Source organism: Phymastichus coffea, unplaced genomic scaffold (assembly GCF_024137745.1).
Source record: "Phymastichus coffea isolate CEN01 unplaced genomic scaffold, Cenicafe_Pcof_1.1 PCOF00117, whole genome shotgun sequence".
In the NCBI taxonomy this organism is placed as follows: Eukaryota; Metazoa; Arthropoda; class Insecta; order Hymenoptera; family Eulophidae; genus Phymastichus; species Phymastichus coffea.
This window is the reverse complement of record NW_026706928.1, coordinates 65,391-84,932: the sequence shown is the minus strand read 5'-3', so window position 1 is coordinate 84,932 and position 19,542 is coordinate 65,391. Positions and strand designations below refer to the sequence as shown.

The window sequence follows — 19,542 nt, the reverse complement described above, 5'->3', positions numbered from 1 at the left end:
GTTCGTGGAATGCAGCGCTAGTCAAAGAAATTATAAGCTTACCGCGCGCAAATCAATTTCAATCGTCACGTGCGCGCTCACACGGAAGCCGTTGGCTTTCCTGCTTCGTTCGGAAATCGCGCGATTATACACTGCAGGCTCTCCTCGCGTCCCGCCGACGATCAAACGAGCGATTCCCAGCCGCGTTTTTCTGCAGGACGTCCGGCCGCGCGTGCAACGCGACCGCAGACACCCCGATTGTGCCCGATCCGTCGGATAAGATACGGCGCGCGGATTTCGCGCGCGCTCGTCCGCAATATCTGTCAACTGTAACGCGCGCGACTAATTTTTTTTTTATTCCTCGTCGACTCGCTTTTCCATGCTTATAGGGCTCTGTCCAAGCGAACGATGCGTTTTCGTCGAGGAAAATTTACTACTCGCGGGGAACGTACACGCTATAACGTATACTTCCGAGAAGCTGGCCTTAAATATTCGAACAAAAGAAATCGTTGAACACTCTCGCCGACTGTATGTCGCGTCTGGCTCATCCTTCAAATTATTACTTGCCCCTTCGTTCGCCTGAAGCGGCAATACCGCAGGCTTGAAGTTTTTCTCTTTTTCTCGACGAGAGATTGAAAGCGCGAGGCACATAAAGTGCGACAACCGCCAATCAATTGTCTCCGATCAAGCTCAATTTACTTCAATACCAAGAGATGAACGTTAATTATTAGCAGTCACGCCTCACGACGTCGTGGCAATAGCTGTACATGTTTTTTTTTATTCTCTCGCTGCGCTATCCTAGCTGTATTTGTCGCGAGCGAGCTCTGAAATTAACTGAAAATGAAGTGCATTCGCGCGCAACGCCGATATATTTGTCTTTGTTCAGCAGTACGCGCACTCACATTTTCAGATCGTGAATCACTAAATTGCAGGCTCGGAATGATTTCTGCGCGACGAATTCGCCGCGTCGTCGGTGCGTCACTGTTGACAAATACCGAGAACGTACAGGAACAGCAGTAGCGTAATGCTTCCGAAATTTCAAATAATTCCGCCAATGCTTGGAAAAATCGTCTGCTGGCGTATCAAAACAATGACCACTTCGTCGCCTACGAGAGAATTATAGCAGAAAGAGAGAGAGTAACGTGTGCGACGCGGGCCCTGCAACGAAAAGTCGACAAGTGGTGCGTGTGTGACCGAGCCGATCGATTTTTTCTGCGTCCCCTACACGACAATGAGCTCGGCGCAGGTGACGGCAGGTCGTACACAATGCCAAGCTGTCGGAGTCATTTCGCTTGTCCCGGCAGTTTACCATCGGTGAGTCCTTACTAAACGTGCATTCGAAACTTGTTTTCAATCGCTGTTTTAATGAAAATATTTTTTTCTTTATTCACCAGACAATGTAACTGATTAGACTATGAAAATGCATTTTGATGCCATTCATCTGTGGATGAGGTTAATTCAAGCAGTTGATCATTTCATTTCATTTTTCAAGTATTCATGATTCTTTGCTGAAAATCTATCGTGTGATTACTTATCATTACAGCAAAGATTAAGTCAAGAATGGCATTTTCATTTCGAGCCGGCACTAATTGGTATCATGACTTCCCCAAGCTGGCCCAGACAGCAGGTTTCTATTTCAATGCGCACACAACCAGAGTGAGAGTTGACTGGAATAGAATCAGTGAGTGTAGTTTGACTATATCACTAGAGGTTATAAGAAGGAAAATCAAATGAGTGCGAAAAATGCTGAAGCCAATGTTATCTGAAGGACTTTTGCAGCATATGTGCTACTAGACACAATACGTAGTTTTATTGTGCTCTGATAACAGACTATTTATTACTCCCCAATGCATTTACAATTATTGTCTCAGCTTAGATAACTAAAGATGATTGTAATGAATTTCTATTATGATCATCTTCGTACCATTATTTATTAGAATTTCTGTATTTATTAATTTTATCAAAGTTATGCAACAAAAGTTGCACATTTTGCTTATGTTTCAGGTTCTATAGATATAGACAGAGTGATAAGAGAGAGAGACTTTCAGACAGTCGATGATAACGTCAACAACGTTATTGATTACGGCCTAGAAAGCGAATACGACGTCAAAATCTTAGATCCTAATTTTGTCAAACTTTTCCGCTTGGCACAATTGGCCGTTGAGTATTTACTGTATTGCAAGCAATACTTGGATTTTACTTTTGCTGTTTTAAAGGATGAATTCAAACTCAAACTGGAGGAGAACAAGGAGCTAGAGAGTAAAGTCAAAGAGTTAAAAGAGGAAATGAAGAGAATGGAAGAGAAATACAAAGAGAAAAGCAAGGTCCTTGATATCAAATCTGATATCCATAAAGTATGTTAAGATTTTCAGCTGTTCAGTTTTTTTATCACCAACTGATTAATTCAATTTTCTTAGTGTCCTCACTGCCCAAAAACCTTCGTATCGGCCTCGTTCGCAAATGCCCATCTAGTCCGTCGTCACTCGAACCTCTCAAATGTTTTTCTAAGCTCTTCCCCAGCACACGAAGAGTACAAAGCGGAAACGGAGAAACTCAAAGATGAGATAAAGTCATTGAAAGAGAGACTTAATCAAACGGAGCGTGTAATCAGAAATGAACCGAGTAATAAAAATGAAATATCTAGAAAGGAAAGGCTGATGAGTTCTATGGAAGATGGAGATTCTGCGTATGAAGATCAATATAGGAGATATCAGGAGGAAATTAATAATTTAAAGACGATACTGTTCACTGAGATTAGGGTGGGTTTTTAAATTGTAGGATTTATGGTAATAAAATATTTATTAGAGTTTTTATTTGGTTTTAGAATATCAAAAGAAAGGAAAGTAATTTGAGTAATCAAGAGAATGATAACAATAATGAAAGTATTAAACAACTAGTCAATCATCAAGAAGATGAAATTCAAAGACTGAAAAACCAAATGCAAGATCATGTAAGTTTATTAATTTTCACTTGTTATAAAATACTAAAAACAAACACCAATAAATTTAATAATTATTTCATACTCAGTTGACTTCCAATGCAAATGATTTTCAAACAAAACTAGCAAAACAAGAGGAATACTGGAAATCAAAAATAGAGCAACTGGAGAATCAACACCGCAAAGACATCGATAATTTGTTTATTGAATTGAAAGTAACGCAAGAGTCGGCCAACCACATGAAACTGGAGTACGAGGAGAAAGTTTCATTTTTAGAAAAGCAATCTATAGACCAATCGAAACTATTGTCTTCTCAAAGCGAGCAATTAAAAAATTTATCCAAAGGAATGTTGGATAGCCAAAAATTAAAAATTAACGAGAGTGAGAATAAGACGAGTCAGACCGCTGAGAAAGAAAGTTTGACAGAAGACACAATGGACAGTGAATCTAGTCATAACTTGAGAAAATCAATTAGAAAAATTCTCACGCAAAGTGATAATCGTTCACCAGTACACACAAAAACTTCATCTAGCTTTACTAAACTCTTGTCATCCAGAAAAGAAGATGAGCGGCAGAAAGTTAAAACTCGAGAAGAGTTGGCCAGAGAGTCAAACTTATCCAAGTATAAAGAGAGAAAGCCAAAGAATCATAGACAAACGACGAAAGCTGGTGTTAAGTATTCATCGCTTGATGAATCGGGCAAAAGCGAAACGAGCGACGTATCAGAATCAGAGACAGAGATCGATGAAGATTCAGACGAGGAGACCAGTGAAAGCTCTGGGAGTCTAACTGAAAGCACTAATGACGAAGCCACTTTCAGTACTGAAAAAGAACCGATAAAAGTATGCTTCCTTATTTCTTGGTAAATATTCTTTGATATTAATATTCAAATATAATTTCAGAGAGAAAGACGTTCTTCTGTAATATCGCTAGACGCTATCAAAGAAGATATGGAGGAAGCTTTTGAGAAGAGACTTCGAGATTTAGGAATAGATCCCGACTGGAACGGCATTCCCGTAGCAACTTTCAAGCAGAAGATAGAAACCATCCGACATCAACAAAATATTTTATGCAGAGTAAGTGCACAACAGTTTATGTAACGCGCGGTTTTTTTAATTACGACGCTTATGGCGATAATGAATTGCAAATTCTATATTTAGAAGTATCCAAAGTACGAGCAAATTCGAAAGAAACTTTTTGAAGAACTCGTAAAAAGAATACCTTCCGCACAAAAGTTTCCAAAGAAAGTTGAACTGGAGAAGAAGTCATTTTTGAACAAGGCCGTGAAGAATGTCAAGTCGAAAGCCTTGAAAGCTCTGAATGAGTTCAAATTACAAAAAAATCAGGGTGAGAATAACGTACTTAGATATCATAGAGTCATTCTATTTAACAAGTAACAATTTTACAGAATCATCAACGTCAGTAATCAGCTCCAAAAATTCAACGCCAAGAGAATCACAATCAAAGCGCCGATTCAGTCTCGAACTTCTGCCGAAGAAACCGACACACCAAGATATTCAAGAAATCAAAACACAAGCGACATTCGAATCCGCTACAAAACCAAAGCGAGAAGAACCAACTGTAAAACTTCGGTCTAGCTTGAATGTCGAAGAAAGCGTAATTATCGAATCGCCTCAACCAGCACGTCCAAAACTTCTGCAAAGGTCATATCAAAGCATCGAGGAATTCATGAGAGATATCGAAGAACCAACGATTCCAAAGTTGGACATGACTAGTTCAAAGATTACATCTACTCCTTCGAGGAACGTTAAGAACATTCTACTTGATTCATACACATTTGGCAATGAATCGGATGGACAGTCGGCAAAGCAAGATGCCCCTTGGGCACTGGCTTCACCAAAGAACAACAAAAGCGTGTTGAAATCAACAAGTGGAGTTGGCAGTACGGTGAAGAAAAAAGTCATATTCGATCTAGAAAAAGAAAATAGTCCTGATAAGGAATCAAAGTCGGTTAACTCTTTTATCACAGGAAAACAGAACGAGCAGAAAGACTTGCACGATAATGCCTGGAATATTTCAAGGTATGTTCAATAAAACGCATGTACAATCCGAGTTACATCATCACGTCGGTTATCTAACTTTGTGTCAATTTTTTTGCAGCGTACAAAACGAAAAGGTAGTGGTTAAAGAGAGAGCCGAGAGCACCGAGAATATACAGCTGAAAACTTCTCAAAGTGAGAAAATCGCAGAAATCTCACGGAGAATTCAAGAAAAAGTAAGCTCATTTATCCTAAACATTTCATAACCAGATTTAATAACAAAATTTCACTCACCTTCAGCTCGCAGCCTCTCGTAGTCAAAAACCAGCCGGGTCAGTCGAAACAATGTTCACCGCCGGATCGCCATTAAAAACCTTTGCATCGACGCAGCAAAGTCCTCTACGAGAAAAGCCATCTAGTCACGTAATCGAGGCAAGACCAAGAATTAGCCAAACACCTCAACCAGCTCCTCGTAAGCAAATGTTCGAGAGCAAAGATTCCGACTTGGACACAGATATCGAAGATTTATTAATTAATTAATATGTACGTTATCCAAGTTGAAAACGAGTATTATTTTTCAGTAGGCACACACAATCGTGTCATATTAATTGTTAAGTAATCATAGCGCTTACGAAACCAAAGATGTCTCTGTTGTTAGAAAGATCATCAATAAGTCTTTTACACTTTCTAATAATTTCTAATAATTTTTTTATGAATCTTAGTAAAGAATAGCTTGTAAGTTATTTAATTGTAAAAGTTAAATTTTACGTTTTGTAAGGATCTTTGAATCGTAACGTTTGTACAGGTTTTTTTTGTGCGATGTACTGTAGTATAGCGCGGACTTACGACTGAGAATTGTCATGTTTCTCGTAAACGTATATTTTTTCTTATCTCTTATACCTGAAAGTGAGTGGAGAAATGAGAAAATAATAATGCGCGTGTGTAGTGCAATGTTGCCATGTGCTATCCGTCCATTAAATTTATGTCAAATTTCCAAATATTTGTACCTCTGATAATGCATAATCATGAAATTTCTAATTATGTTCATTGCAATTATCAATTAGAAACAACTGTTCTATGAGAAATAATACATACTACTGTCCAAAATGTCTTTCTTTTAATTATTGTCATTTTTATACTCATTTAAATGTTGGTATTTTTCTAAATTTGATTTTTTAATTTTCAATTATACTAATATTTGGGTGAATTTCGTAAGAAATATTAATTGTCCGTTTGGCGGGAAACAAATTTGACAACAGCGCATTATGTATAGCATATAGTGATGAACGATTAAAAATAGAATGTGTTTACAAAATACAAATGTTTTTTATATTTTCTTTACTGTGTGTACTGTAGATTAATTTTTTTGAATTAGCTAACAAGCGAATTACGTGACTTTTCAATTAAAAATAAGTGGATATCGTCAATTTTTTTAAACGTTAATTACAATATGAGCTTTCTAATATAGATTATCATAGGTTATGTTGAACACATATATTTACAATTTCAACATCGTAAGTTTTTGTTTGCAACACTTAAGGTCAAATTTTCAACTATTTCTTTCAATTCAACAAGTGTTATTTTTTATACAGATTGAATGGAATACGTTGTTGTGATTAATAGCAAAAATGTCACTCACTAATGCTTCGCGGGTATCATGTTTAACATGCAACTTAAAAGTTGCAATAAATTCCACCAAAAATATTTATAAAACCGTGTTTACTCAAACGGGCAAAAGTTTAGCTTCTTTTGTGTTATCAACATTATCACTGACCACTCAAAATTTACGAAGTCCATATCTTTGCTTGCGATGTTTAAGTTTATTTGGAAAGCTCGATGAAACTTCAAGAAAAGTAAAAAGTATTAAGTGTGAAATTCATAAAATTTTTCAAGACAGCTGCAATAGCAAAATAAATTGTCATGCTATGATTAAAAATGTAATTAATTCTTTATCTGTAATTTTTAACATTATCTAGTCCATTTAAATACTTTTTTTATCTCAGGCTGAGAAAGATACTTTTACTAATGGTACTAACACACAAATTCCTTTGACTAAACCACGAGCTGTAATTACTCGTTGTACACAAGAAAAGCATCCATATATTTTATTTCAAAGAAAGATAATTAATAATAATTTTAAATTACCTACAAATTTGGAAAATAAAAAGACTAATAAAGCACAATCGGAAAATGATCGTTCAGATGTTTCACAGCTAAATGTGAAAACTTATCAAGAGAATTTAAAAAATGCTGAAACAAATGCAGAACTAATTACCAAAGCTATTTCAATTGATAATGATATGTTTGATCTTATACCTAGTTTAAAGGATCATCAATATACTCAGTTGCATGAAGAAAGTAATGTTTTCAGTTGTACAGCTATGAAATCTATTTCTAGTAAGTTATATTTAATAAAAATTGTCTATTTTATGAGATGCAATATCTAATTTAAAGTTTGAATATCAGGTACAAAAGTTTTATCTATAATGCAGCAAAATATAATCCCAGCACCAGAACCAAAAAAATTAGAGGTAACAAAATTAGAATCTTATACATGTTTAAACTGTGGTACAAAGAACAATACAATGAAAGATCTAAAGCTGCACTACAAGACTCATTCAGAAATATATCCTTATATGTGTGAAAAATGTGGTAAGGTTTATAAAACCAAGAAATCATTGAAAATTCATATAAAAACACACGATAGACTAATCACGCAGTATGCTTGTACTACATGCAACAAGTGTTTTACATTAAAATCTGCTTTGAAGAGACATTTGCTAATACACAGCAGAAAAAAGCGTTATGAATGTGAAATCTGTTTAAAGAAGTTTTTACATCATACTAGTTTTATGACCCATACTCTTAGTCATATTCAGAAGAAACATAAGTGTCATGTAATTATTTTTATAACTTTAACTTGCAATTTTGACAATAGATTGTGACTTGACATGATTTTTATTAATTTTCCATTTAAAAATAAATTTGTACTTTTGTCTTAATTGCAGTCATCCTCTTCCCTTCAAACTTAAATATGAATGTTGATCTAATTTTAATTCTATATACTTTTTTCAGATATGTGCTTTCACATTTACATCTTCATCAAACTTAAAACGCCATATGAGAGTTCATGGAGGTGAAAAAAAACACAATTGTAAAATATGTAACAAAAGTTTTTTTGAACATTATGAAGTTGTATCTCATATGAAAGTCCATGATCCTGAACAAAATCGTCTTATAGAGGCTAGGAAGAAATACCACAGACTTACAGCTCGCAGGTAAATAAGCACTTTCTTAATTTTTACTACTATTTAAAAAAATATGAACCAAATTATAGATATATTTTTCACATTTCCGAATAATTAAAATAAATAAACGTTAACTTTCTAATAATAGTTGATAATTCAAGAACAGTATATTTATGGACATTTGCCAAAATAATATCTAATATAAGAACTTTGTTTCAGATGTGAAAGATGCAAAATTAACTTTGCTTCAGCAGGTGAATATAATGTGCACATACGTAAACACACTCCAGAAAACCTATTCTGCAATGAAAATAACTTTGTACATGGCATTCAACTTTTTGAACCTATCACTGATGATCCTGTCCACCAGCTTAATAGTAAATTGAAATGATTGAAATTTTAAATGAGCAAGAATATAAATACTAACTTGACTTACTCTAATGGCTCGTCAATATGTAAGTTATAAGTTACTTTTATGTGAACAACTTGTTTTTATATACATTATAAGTATATAAAATTTATTTTTCATATTTTTCATAACAATGTAAAACAGAATTTTATAGAAGTTTCTTTGCTGTAGTAATGAGTAAGTAAGTTACTTTACTTAAGGAAAAGATAGAATGTTTATAATTATAAATTAATAACATATATAAAAATAAAAAAATAAAGATAATACTTTCTAAATAGTGTAATGCGTACTGTTATTCTTTTAGAAGATTCAAGTGGTTTCAATCAAAAACATTTTATTTTCAGTTCATTAATCAATAACATGAATATAAAAGTAATTATTTTTTAAACAATTTAAAATATTTGGTAAAATTTGAAGTACAAATACTCAATAGCATAAAAATATTTTAATTAAAATATCAATTCATATTTACAAAAGAATATAACTTATATTTCATAGTTACTAATAATTTTCATCATATAAACAGTCCATAGGCATAACAGTTCACTTGTAGAATGCATCTAATGGTAAAAAACCATAGTAAAACTATTTAAGCATAAGTACTTATAGTAATTAAGTCGCACCACGTATAAAATTACTATGTCTCTTCTAATTGGCACACAGACATTATTAAGGTATGAAAATGTTTGTAGCATCTTAATTGAGGTTGTAATGTTGATTTATCATGCCAATGCCATACTGGCTATGGCATCTTTACTAAAGGTATACACATGGAATTCATCTTTGATAGTTAGATCTACAGCACCTCTTCTTAAGTAAAAATTCTTGGCAGGATTCCAATCACTCACTAAGAATTCTATTTTACCAATATTTTCCTCCTTTGCTTTCTGCAAAAACAAGTATCAATTAACTGCAAGTCATAAATTAATTGTTCTGATAGCTGAATCACTTATGCCATTATAACACTACAAAGATTATACCATCAGTCATAATTGTCTTAATCAAAGCCATTTTCATTAAATTATGTACAATATAGCAGATACTACGATAACTTACTTTAGCAATTACTTTCATGAGTTTATCACCAATTTTGTGACTACGGAATTTCTCTTGCACATAAAGATCCTGAAGGCACATGTTTTTCCCAAGTCGTAAAGTGTATGTATAATAGTAATGTCCGTATCCGACTACGTTATCGTCAATCACGGCAACATAAAATCCCTGGTTTGGATTTGGTGTGTCGAAAAGATCTTTTTCCAGCACTACAACAATAAGTAATAAAACTCAGTTGATGCGTACATAAACAAAAGGCTTGAAGAAGCCAAAATTATTTTCAGCCTGGCTTTATTTGTAAAGCATCAAGCGTGTATCTTATCGCCGACTCAAGAATATCCCTCTACCACACTCTCATTATCACAGACAACTCACCTTTGACGTCGACATGCGGCGAATTAAAGTGCTTGTGAAAATCAGCGATTTCCTGAATGAAAATACGCACGTAGAGGAGAGAGAAAGAAACAGAACGGTCAGTTAGGCTATGTTTTTCTGACACGAACGTTATTATTGCTTGCAATTTGCATCGTTACCTTTGACAATTTAATGAGCTCTTGACAGTCCTCGCGCCTGGCCTCGCGGACGATCACGCGACTTGTTTCGTCGGACATGGTCGAAAAAACACTAACACGCGCGTCGCCGCGTCGAGTCGCCGTGCACGTAGTGCGCCCGCGCACAGACAGTCCCGACCAATTTTATTTTATATAGATACGCGCGCGGCGCGCGATATTACCACCACGCCAGCGTGGAATGTGCTAATGTAAACTAGATATAGAGATAAGATGCCTTATCCCCGGCGCGCTAGCTGCTGCACATTCGCCGCCAAACGCGCTTACGTAACGGCGAACATGGAGATTTCCGACGCACGGCAAATTTATTCGCCTTTCGGTTACATAAGAAAGTCGCTTTTTGCGACTTTCCCGCCCTCCCCTCCCCCCCATATTCCACTCGTCTTCCGCTCATCCGTCATATAAATCGGACTGTTCGCTATCTTGTTGTCGCATCGGCCGAACGTTTATCGATATCTCGCTAATTGTGGAAATGAACATAAAAAATCACTCGGTTCGAGGATTAATTATGCTTGCATTCAAAAGTCATCGCGTTTTCAAAGAAGCAATTGGACGTGTCTGGTGGACTTTGAGGGAAAACGCGCGCTTCGGCGATAAGCAGTTGACAAATGTCGGTCGCCCCGATTATCGAGCAATGAAAGTGAATGAATAACGAGCGATATATAATTTTTCAAGCTGGTTTTTTAGTTAATTCGTATAATCTGTACATATTCCACTCTTCGATCTCAGTGAGGTCAGTCGCTCCGACGGACGTGTAGAATTGGCCGTCGTTCTTCGGGTCCAGCACCCAGAAGTCGACTCGGCAGCGGTCTTCCTCGCAAGCTCTCTGAAAACAAGCCAGGGAAAACTTTAAGAGCGTCAGATAGGGCGGAGAGGCCGATCCTCGGCGAACCTTAGCCACGGCAGCCATCAAATCCACTTTCATGTCCGTCGAGTGCTCGTTTGGGGAGACGTGAAGCTCTTGGAGATACATCGCCAGGCGTTCCCACGTCGAGTACGCGCAGCAGTAGAGCGCGTAGCCAACAACTCGGCGACGCGACTCGACAACAAAGTAACCGTAGTAGTCATCGCTTGTTTTGTCGCCGATCGTTTCTGCAATTCAATGCGCAGCTTAAAACACCGCACGCTCGTCAATTTGCTTCCGACGGCGTGCACAAACTTTATAGCTTCTTACCGTCGGCACTTATGACCGATATTTCGTCCGGCTTTGGCTTCTTGTACTTTGAGATTCGGACGTTTAGAGTGACGTGCGCGTCCTTAAAAGGAAAACGAAAAACGTCGATGTCACGAGGTGAGATCGAGCGTATTGCCTCAGCGAACATTGGTCATTACCTTGGCCAGCTTTCCGATCGCACCGAGATCGTCGCTCGTCGCCTCTCGAACGACATACTCGCCGTTGCGCGAGAGCCCTGCAAAGCGCAACATTACCGATCGAGAAGAAAGGAAAAGGGCTGGCCAACTGGGGTAAAGAGTTGCATTTGCCGTCACCCACTCGATGCTAAGCTCAGCAGAGATCGGCGATCGAGGCGATACGCGTGCCAGCCTTCCGCCTCGGTTACGTTCACAGCCCCCTTAGCTTTGTAGAAGCCCTGCGCCGGATTCCAGCTCAGCACCGTGAAGTCCAGATACTGGCATCCCTCGTCGAAGGTTCTCTGCGACCAAATAGCGATAACCGAAATTGGACGTTTTGCACGGCCGAATCGTGTCGCGTCAGCGACCGCACCTTGGCCACACTGTCGAAGAGCCGGCTACCGACGTGCCTCTTGCGGAAGTCCGGGCTCACGTAGAGGTCCTCGAGGTGCACGGCCTTGCGGTCCAGCGTGGTGTACACGTTGAAGTACAGCGCGTAGCCCACGATCCTCTCCTCGCACACCGCCACCAGGCAGCCGAACTCTGGCCTCTCGCGCTCGAAGCCGTCGCTCTGCAGAGCTGCAAGAACGGGGGGAGGGCCCGGGGCGCTCGGTCAAGCGGCGGCCCGACCGCGGCCTCTCGATCGACTTACCTGCGCAATCCAGCTTCGGGCCGTTCGGCATCTCCTCGAAGTCGGCCAGCTCCTGCGAACCGAACGACTCGTCGTCACGTGTCCGGCGGCGTCCACCACGCCACACCCTCGCGGCCTGCGGATCGGTCGACCGACGCGACCCAGCCCAACCCAACCCCCACTCACCTGGATCAGCTGTCGGATCTCCGGGCAGTCCTCCCGCCTGGCCTCCCTCACCTGCACGGCTCGCTCCATGATGCGCAAGTTTAATCTGCAACGTGCCGAGATATCAGTGCCGGCCTCGCGCGCGCAGCCGCTGGCCTTGACCCCTTGTGCTTCCTCTCGAGGCGTGACGAGGCGAGTTCGAGTTCGAGATTCGAGAGCGAAACCGAGACGGAGCGACGCGCGAGAAGCCCACCATCTGAACAAGACAATAGTTGAAATTAACAAAGTGTGTCGAACACGCGCGATCACTTAATCAAAGCTCAGTTGGACTTGTTTTTTTTCCACTGATTGTTATTAAACGTTGTTATGATCATTCAAGTCCAATCGAAAATCGTAACATTTTATGCGAACTCGGATTACAGATGTCGTTTCTGGCTTCCACACGGAGTGTCGAAAAAGGCAGACCTTTGATTATGTGATTAAAAGCCTGCGACGATTTTAAATCATACTTTGCGCTGTCTTTTATTTCATGTCGTTGCCACCTCGCGTCTCGCTGCGTCGTCCGCATCTCGATCCACGCGTCTTGTTCTCGAACTCGGCTCGTCTCGCTCTCGAATAAGCGCGCGTGCAAGTGGCGCATAATTCGGTCCCCCAAGTAAGTTCCCGCACCGGCAGAAACGCAGCATCTCTCTCTCTCGGTCTCCTCTCCTTGATGCAACATGGGCGACGCGCGCGCGCAACGTATAAGTACTCTCCCGGATTGCGATGCGAGTCCCGCGAATCGACGGCACGCACGAGAATTGCGCGCGCGTTTTCCGGACGCTACTGCCGATCTAGCTGCTCGCGACAGTTAACTTGCACCTACCTCGGCGGGATCTCGATCGCGCTTATCGGATCAACGACGTCGACGGCGACGACGACGACGATGACGACGGCGTCTCGTACAATTGTGCGACCGCGCTGAGATCGATGGTCGTCGGCGCGAAATGTCAGCGCGATAAGACTGCGCCGCTCGCAGGTCGGCTATCGCCACCTTATTTTTAGATCGATCGAACGGCAGCGTTAGCGCGTTTATTTCCCTCGCGGCTCGTTTCGACACAAGTGCCGCGGTAGCTCTTTCTTTCTCTCTCGCGCTACTCGCTTTTCCTCACCGATAGCGACGTCGCGCCTCGGCAATGTCGTTCAGCGCAATAATCCGGACACATTGTATCCTTTGCGTGCGAGATCCGTCAGTGCGTGAAACGCAAACGTGACGCGGACTGCACGCGGCGCGATAAAAATTACCGAACAACGCTCGCAATTGTTTCGACGACGATTCGCCTCGCGGTCTCCGATATAATGCTGAGCGCACGTTGTACGTACGCGCGCAAGCACGTGCCGTATCTTCGTAGGACGCAAGAGAGGAGCGCCTTGTAAATTTCCACGACGCAGCAGTCCGAGCCAAGTTTCGACGCTCGCCCCCGCCGCGATCGCGCGAACACTTCGTCATCGCGCTGCATCCCGCGATCGCCATCGATCTGTTCTCGAGGAACGGCGTGCTTCGATCGCAAGCACACCTCCAGCTCGAAGCTGGCGCGAATCAGCGACGCTCTCGCGTAACCAGCGCGTCGAGTAACCGGCGGCGCAAGCGCATCTCTGTTCTCGCTCGCGATGCGCTTTGGCCCGATCGGCAGCTCGCCTCGACACCGAGTCCCGCCGCTTGGATCGCCGCGGAGACGACCTCCCGCTCGGGACGCGAGAAGGTGCGAGGTGCACCGCGTGCGGTTTCGCAACTATCCGATACCAAGTGCATCGCTCGACGGGTTCGCGCGCATTCCAAAACGCACGAATGCACCTGTATCGGCGCGCCAGCGCGCGCCATTCGTTGATTTTACGGTATCTAGCGCTTATGCGCTTTGATCGGTGATTAGGGGCTCATTCAACCGCGCTGCGAGACTGCATGACGCAGCGGTATTTTGAGGCAGAGTTTATTACGAGGAGCGAATTTTGTCGAGAGAGAGTATGTATATTTACGGTGAATCGTGCATAGCCGTATTTCGAGTCCGAACGTTAAATTAGAATTGATTCTGCCGAGACGAGTGCGCACTTTTTGATTTTTCGCGCGTTTCGTCAAAACAGAGACCTCTATACGCGCAACAGCGGCGTCTCCTCTCCCCTTCCTCTTTCCCCCGCCCAATGGTCGCCCGCAACGCGACAGCGAGCGCCATCGGCACTCGCGGCAGCCATATTGTCGGGTTTCAGTCGCAGTCGTGTGAGTGTTTTCGTCTCGTTCGTCGTCGGGCATACGTATCTATCTATACACATCGCGTCGCGCGGTTCACCGCGTAGAAATACGTCGTCGGATTTGCGCCAATTCGTAAAAACAAAAATACCGTCTTCCCAAACGAAACCCTCGACGCAAGAAAGCAAGAGACAAGCGATAGCAAGTCAAAAGAAGAGTCAAAAACGACGATGGCGGACGTCGAGGAAAAAGTTAACATGTCACTCGGTAAGTGGACGACGCCAGCAGCAAGGATAATAAAGAGGAGAATGGATAGAAAGCCTCCGTGATCATCAGTGAGCGTACGGCTGCATTTAGATTAAAAAAAATCTGTGCCCCTATTATTCTTGTGTGTTTCTGTGTATCGGTGTGATGATGATCGTCGTCGGGTTTATCGTGAAGGAAAAAGTATATTTCTCGTCAAAGATGGCGTCGGGTCGTCGTCGTCGTCGTCGTCGTCGTCGCCGCCGCTGCCGCCGCCGCCGCCGCCGTCGTCATCGCCGTCGTCGCCGCCGCCGGGATTCGCAATCTATCGTCGCCGGTCGTTTCGCGTTTTCTAACTATAACTACCACTACTACTACTACTACTACTACTACTACTACCACTACTACTACTACTATCACGTAAAAAATGCCCTCCAACAGCGAGTAACAAATGTATATATGCACCGTGTTATGGCCATACGAAAGAAAGAAATAAAAAAAGAGCATGCACTTACACGATTATATATGCAGGGTCTGAGTCATACGCTAAGAACTTGAGCACTTAACCTTTGTTCCTCTTTGCGTTTTTTCCTGGTTAAAATGTATAAAAGTATCACAGAGCGAAAGCGTGCAGTTCGATTCACCAGAAATTGTACAACCTTTAGAACAGATGTAAGGCACGGATTGGAGCGCTAGACTATGGATTTTTTCTTATCCACACCGTTCGCCTAATATGGAAGTCGCCGGCTCACAGGAAGAAAGCGCCGTGCTCTCGTCATTCCAATGCACAGATTTTGTGGAGAGCCACCGGTGGATAATATTGGAATTAAATTGACAACTCTGTGTATGACGATGGTATTATTAATCTTTGTCAAAATGTCAATTATAATTCTCGTTGTAAAACAGAAACGAAATTTTTTACACACACTTATGCACTCCTGATGAATTATTTTAACATCAATTGTTTTGCGCGATTTGGTTCTTCACAGCAGAATAATCTTGGATTTCAAAATATTATTATCAAGAATAAACATGGTATTCCCACCTATGAATGAGAATTATATATAAAGTTATTCTCAAGAGGTGCAGTTCACAGATTGATCATCTGTACATGATCTAGTATTTCATACAATTGTGCAGTATTACAAAGTATGGAAGAGAGAAGTTAATTAAAGGAAAAGATATTTATTTAGTCAAAATAAGCTATACTTTTATTTTGGATAACATTAGCTATACCTCAAGCACATTTATTTTATATATTTTACAGTCTATACATACATGCTATGTTTAGCATTAGTATTTGGATATATTTTTTTCAATTTCTTAACATACATTTTTCAAACCTATTAGTTTTTGTTAAAGCAATCTGAAACAGAATATTCAGTTATTGCAGTTTTATCGCTTATAATTTTCAACAAAAATTTATAAAGTTTTTATGGAAGTTTATTTATATTAGAAAAGATAGATATTCAGTAATACTTTTATTACCATATTAGAAGAGAATACAGCAAAACAACATCTACAAATTTTATCATGGAAACACTATATTGGAATTATTGCATCAGATGGAATTCCAGTCAGTATAATCAACATAGTCATAGTCATGGGCATTGGATATAGTGATTGAGAAGAAGAAACAGAAGAAAAATCAAAGTATTTACGCTAACACAATTGTCCCTTGATTGATAGTGTTGGTAGTCACTTGGTCCATGATATAAATGTTTTTAGTGATGAATATCCTTGAGTCAAAAACCTGAGTTCCTTAGTAATATTCTGTTGATAAAAACCAATCAACAATTCAGAATATGGAACTCATGGTATTAACTGTCTTATGAAAAGCAAATGAATTTTAAAATTCATGATTCAATTTATAAGAACCAGGAAAACTCAATGACAGAGAAACATTAAATAGACCCTTTTTCAAGTAAATATGAGAGCATGCTCTGTAGATACCATTTATTTTCAGTTCAGATGAATTAATTTTATGTTGTGCATAATGCTTCGAGTAAAAAAATATAAAAAAATAAAAAAAATAACATACCAAATAAAACTAAATAATATATCAAACCAAAAACTCGCTGTTGAGGCCGTACGCTCACTCTTCACCCAACATTTTCTCCCTTTTAAGATGACATCATAAAAATGGAAAAGAAGAAGAAGATCAATGCAAAAACAAAACGTGGCGGAGGGCCAGGTGGTCCAGGTGGTGCTCAAAGAGGTCGCCGTGGAAGAAGCGCCTCTAGAGTCAACATGCGTGGAAGGGGTAACATGCAAAGAACCAGAAGCAGAAGTCGGAGCAGGGTTAGACAGAATGGCAACCAGACATTCAGTGGCAAACGTGGCCAATGGAATAGATTTCCGCACAATCGTGGAGGTCAAAATAGAAGATTTAACAACCAAAATTATTCAAATTTAACAAGGTCTCGAAGCAACATGTCTCTGAACAGAATGAATATGAATAATCAAAGAGGCAACAGAGGTGGATTTGGACCTCGAAGAGGTGGTAGATTTGGTGGTATGACACGCAGTAGAAGTCGTACAAATTTGTCCTACAATAAACCAACTTTCTTGGCTAACAAACGTGGAGGTTTCTTAAAGAGAACCAGCAGTATGCCAAACTTGTCAGATCCATCATCAGTTTATAACAGACTTGGCTACCAAAGCCCAGCACAGATTGCTTACAGAAATAGAGTTAAGCGAGCCAAGAGTGTACTTTTACAAAAAAACAAAGTCATGAGAATGGCTAATGCTTTAATGGTATGAATTTTAAATTGCTCTTAAAAACTTATATAATTTTCTATTAGAGTTGATGGCAATCAGTGGAACAGATAGGGAACAAAAATCAAACTTGAACTTTTCAGCTTACACCTCCTAGAAACAATCTATCACCCAAACAACCTGTTCGACGTAACAGCATTGGATCTTTGCATTCTGATCAACTCATGCGAGCACAAAGACGATCCCAATATGAGGATAAACTTTACAGAGCAAGGTAAATCAAGTTTGTAAAAATAACTAATTTTTGCTTTTCTACTGATCTTGACCTGTATGTTTTTTCAGTAATGCACGCGTGAATTCAGCAGCTATGAATTTTTACAACTCCATGAATGCCGCCACTTATGCACCAATGCGACAACACCCCGCAATGGCCCTCTACCCATCCACTATCCAGAACAACAGCATTGGAATTACTCAACGCCAGATGCAGCGACGAGGGAGATCACCTTTTAGAAAGAACTTGCAACCTGTTAAGCAGGTATTAAAATTTAATTAATTCTTTAACGGTTTTAGAGAAAACAGAAATAGCACTGCATTTTTAGTCATCACATTGCAAAATGATGCTTTCTGATTAGAGCAATTTTTTATTTTTTCAAATTACATAATTATGCTAATTTTATGTTACATTATTATTTATTTAAAGAAATGTATAAAAAAATGTAATATATACATTTCATCTAAATGTTATTTACTGAGTTAAATATTTAAATGTATAGCGATGTATTAAAAGTAAACTGTGAAAGTCGATATTTATTTCTAATTTTTTGTCGTTTATTAATATATTATAAAAAAAATTTAGGAACCTGGTTTTCAGCGGAGTCGTTCAGCAAGACGCAACAGGTCACGTTCGAGGTCAAGATCAAGACCAGCACCAAGTCGTCGAAACAGCGTGATGAACCTGATGGACAATGATTATGAGGATCGCAGCTTCAGTGAAGTCATGTACAGCTTGTCTAACAACTTTGGTATTACTGGGCGAACTCTCAATGACCGATTCAGCTTCTAGGAAGAAGACCTAGATAAATTGTTAGGGCTGGATTTATAATCCTTTTTACTTTAAACTATTGTCAAAGTATATCTTTTTATCTTATATATTTTTTACATAATTTACCTTCGTACTTTCGCTTATATCTTACTGTAGATTTAGAAATATTTAATTATAGAAAATAGAACCGCGCAATAAGGTCTATTATTATTTTTTTATTGTCGATTACACATTTTTCCTCTATGCAATGGTGATTATTTTCAGCCCTAATAACAAAATTTTCTCATGCGATTTTTCGGAACTCCTATAATTTTCATATTTTCCTCTCATTTTTTATAATTTTCTTTGAATTTCTCTAATTAATAGAAAAAAAGCCTGCGTTTTTATTGACGTAAAAGATATAATAAAAATTGAGAGACTGTAAAGTATGAAAGGCAATTGGATCCTTTAATGTATAGCATGTAAGCAATGTGACTTTGTTACTCGAGCGACGAGTATACTTAAAAGCAAAGTTCAAATGTATGAATTCTACGAGTGAATTAATGCAAAGCACTTTACTTCAAAAGCTAATTTAGTTTAAAAAGAAAAGATAACAGTTTTGTTAACACGAGTTGTGATATGTCAAGTACGATTATTCAACAATCTCCTTGGTTATGTGCATTTAGATCTCTCATTTAATCTGCGCAACCAATTGTAGCTATGTATCTTCTTGTTTTCTCTTTGTTTGTATTATCTCAGTAATAGGAAAACAAAATAAGCAACCAATGGTACCTTGGAAAAAATGTATGTAAAAATTTCTGTAAAACCATGCCAATTCATGAAGTAATAATAAACATGAACAAATACAGAAAGAGCTCTGTAATCGAAAAAGACAAATGACTTTTCATGATTTCTACATGACCTCTTCATTGGTGGCACGCGTTCGTAATATCTGGGAAACGTATACGTAGTAGATAAAGCGCGCGTCGGGCTA

The 19,542-nt window shown here is 39.6% G+C and overlaps 5 protein-coding genes across 12 annotated transcripts; 3 read left to right on the top strand and 2 right to left on the bottom strand.

Annotated features, from left to right (window-relative positions):
* The first annotated feature begins 1,114 nt into the window (after positions 1-1,114).
* Positions 1,115-5,476, top strand: LOC131670974 (cilium assembly protein DZIP1). The gene is made up of 12 exons (XM_058947056.1): positions 1,115-1,293; positions 1,374-1,431; positions 1,523-1,660; positions 1,984-2,333; positions 2,397-2,738; positions 2,804-2,929; positions 3,007-3,759; positions 3,820-3,993; positions 4,078-4,264; positions 4,326-4,959; positions 5,039-5,153; positions 5,218-5,476. The coding sequence occupies exons 3-12, from the start codon at positions 1,540-1,542 to the stop codon at positions 5,455-5,457; spliced, it is 3,042 nt and encodes a 1,013-aa protein (XP_058803039.1). The 5' UTR covers positions 1,115-1,293; positions 1,374-1,431; positions 1,523-1,539; the 3' UTR covers positions 5,458-5,476.
* Positions 5,477-6,299: 823 nt separating this feature from the next.
* On the top strand, positions 6,300-8,830 carry LOC131670976 (zinc finger protein 569-like). Of its 2 annotated transcripts, XR_009302496.1 has the most exons (7): positions 6,300-6,431; positions 6,510-6,854; positions 6,921-7,314; positions 7,384-7,814; positions 7,993-8,195; positions 8,385-8,620; positions 8,719-8,830. XR_009302496.1 is itself a non-coding variant. In XM_058947057.1 (6 exons), the coding sequence occupies exons 2-6, from the start codon at positions 6,546-6,548 to the stop codon at positions 8,554-8,556; spliced, it is 1,509 nt and encodes a 502-aa protein (XP_058803040.1). In that variant the 5' UTR covers positions 6,300-6,431; positions 6,510-6,545; the 3' UTR covers positions 8,557-8,757. The 2 variants fall into 2 exon arrangements, 1 of the variants encoding a protein (XP_058803040.1); XM_058947057.1 differs by having other exon boundaries at positions 8,385-8,757.
* A 67-nt stretch (positions 8,831-8,897) lies between these two features.
* LOC131670955 (thialysine N-epsilon-acetyltransferase-like) lies at positions 8,898-10,481 on the bottom strand. The gene is made up of 4 exons (XM_058947007.1): positions 10,161-10,481; positions 10,003-10,054; positions 9,631-9,836; positions 8,898-9,461 (listed from the first exon to the last, which is right to left on the bottom strand). Exons 1-4 carry the CDS (start codon positions 10,236-10,238, stop codon positions 9,297-9,299), a joined length of 501 nt encoding a protein of 166 aa, XP_058802990.1. The 5' UTR covers positions 10,239-10,481; the 3' UTR covers positions 8,898-9,296.
* A 99-nt stretch (positions 10,482-10,580) lies between these two features.
* LOC131670965 (uncharacterized) lies at positions 10,581-18,513 on the bottom strand. 7 transcript variants are annotated; one of them, XM_058947037.1, is made up of 11 exons: positions 18,388-18,513; positions 15,466-15,851; positions 15,322-15,397; positions 12,364-12,448; positions 12,199-12,250; positions 11,920-12,125; positions 11,689-11,848; positions 11,529-11,605; positions 11,371-11,452; positions 11,089-11,288; positions 10,581-11,043 (listed from the first exon to the last, which is right to left on the bottom strand). In XM_058947037.1, exons 4-11 carry the CDS (start codon positions 12,430-12,432, stop codon positions 10,867-10,869), a joined length of 1,023 nt encoding a protein of 340 aa, XP_058803020.1. In that variant the 5' UTR covers positions 12,433-12,448; positions 15,322-15,397; positions 15,466-15,851; positions 18,388-18,513; the 3' UTR covers positions 10,581-10,866. The 7 variants fall into 7 exon arrangements, with proteins under 7 accessions (XP_058803020.1, XP_058803021.1, XP_058803016.1 ...); XM_058947038.1 differs by lacking the exons at positions 15,322-15,397; positions 15,466-15,851 and having other exon boundaries at positions 18,388-18,438; XM_058947033.1 differs by lacking the exons at positions 15,322-15,397; positions 15,466-15,851; positions 18,388-18,513 and adding an exon at positions 13,494-13,855.
* Positions 14,697-19,437, top strand: LOC131670966 (uncharacterized). The gene is made up of 5 exons (XM_058947041.1): positions 14,697-14,830; positions 16,935-17,563; positions 17,668-17,798; positions 17,867-18,062; positions 18,384-19,437. The coding sequence occupies exons 1-5, from the start codon at positions 14,794-14,796 to the stop codon at positions 18,588-18,590; spliced, it is 1,200 nt and encodes a 399-aa protein (XP_058803024.1). The 5' UTR covers positions 14,697-14,793; the 3' UTR covers positions 18,591-19,437.
* Positions 19,438-19,542: the final 105 nt, after the last annotated feature.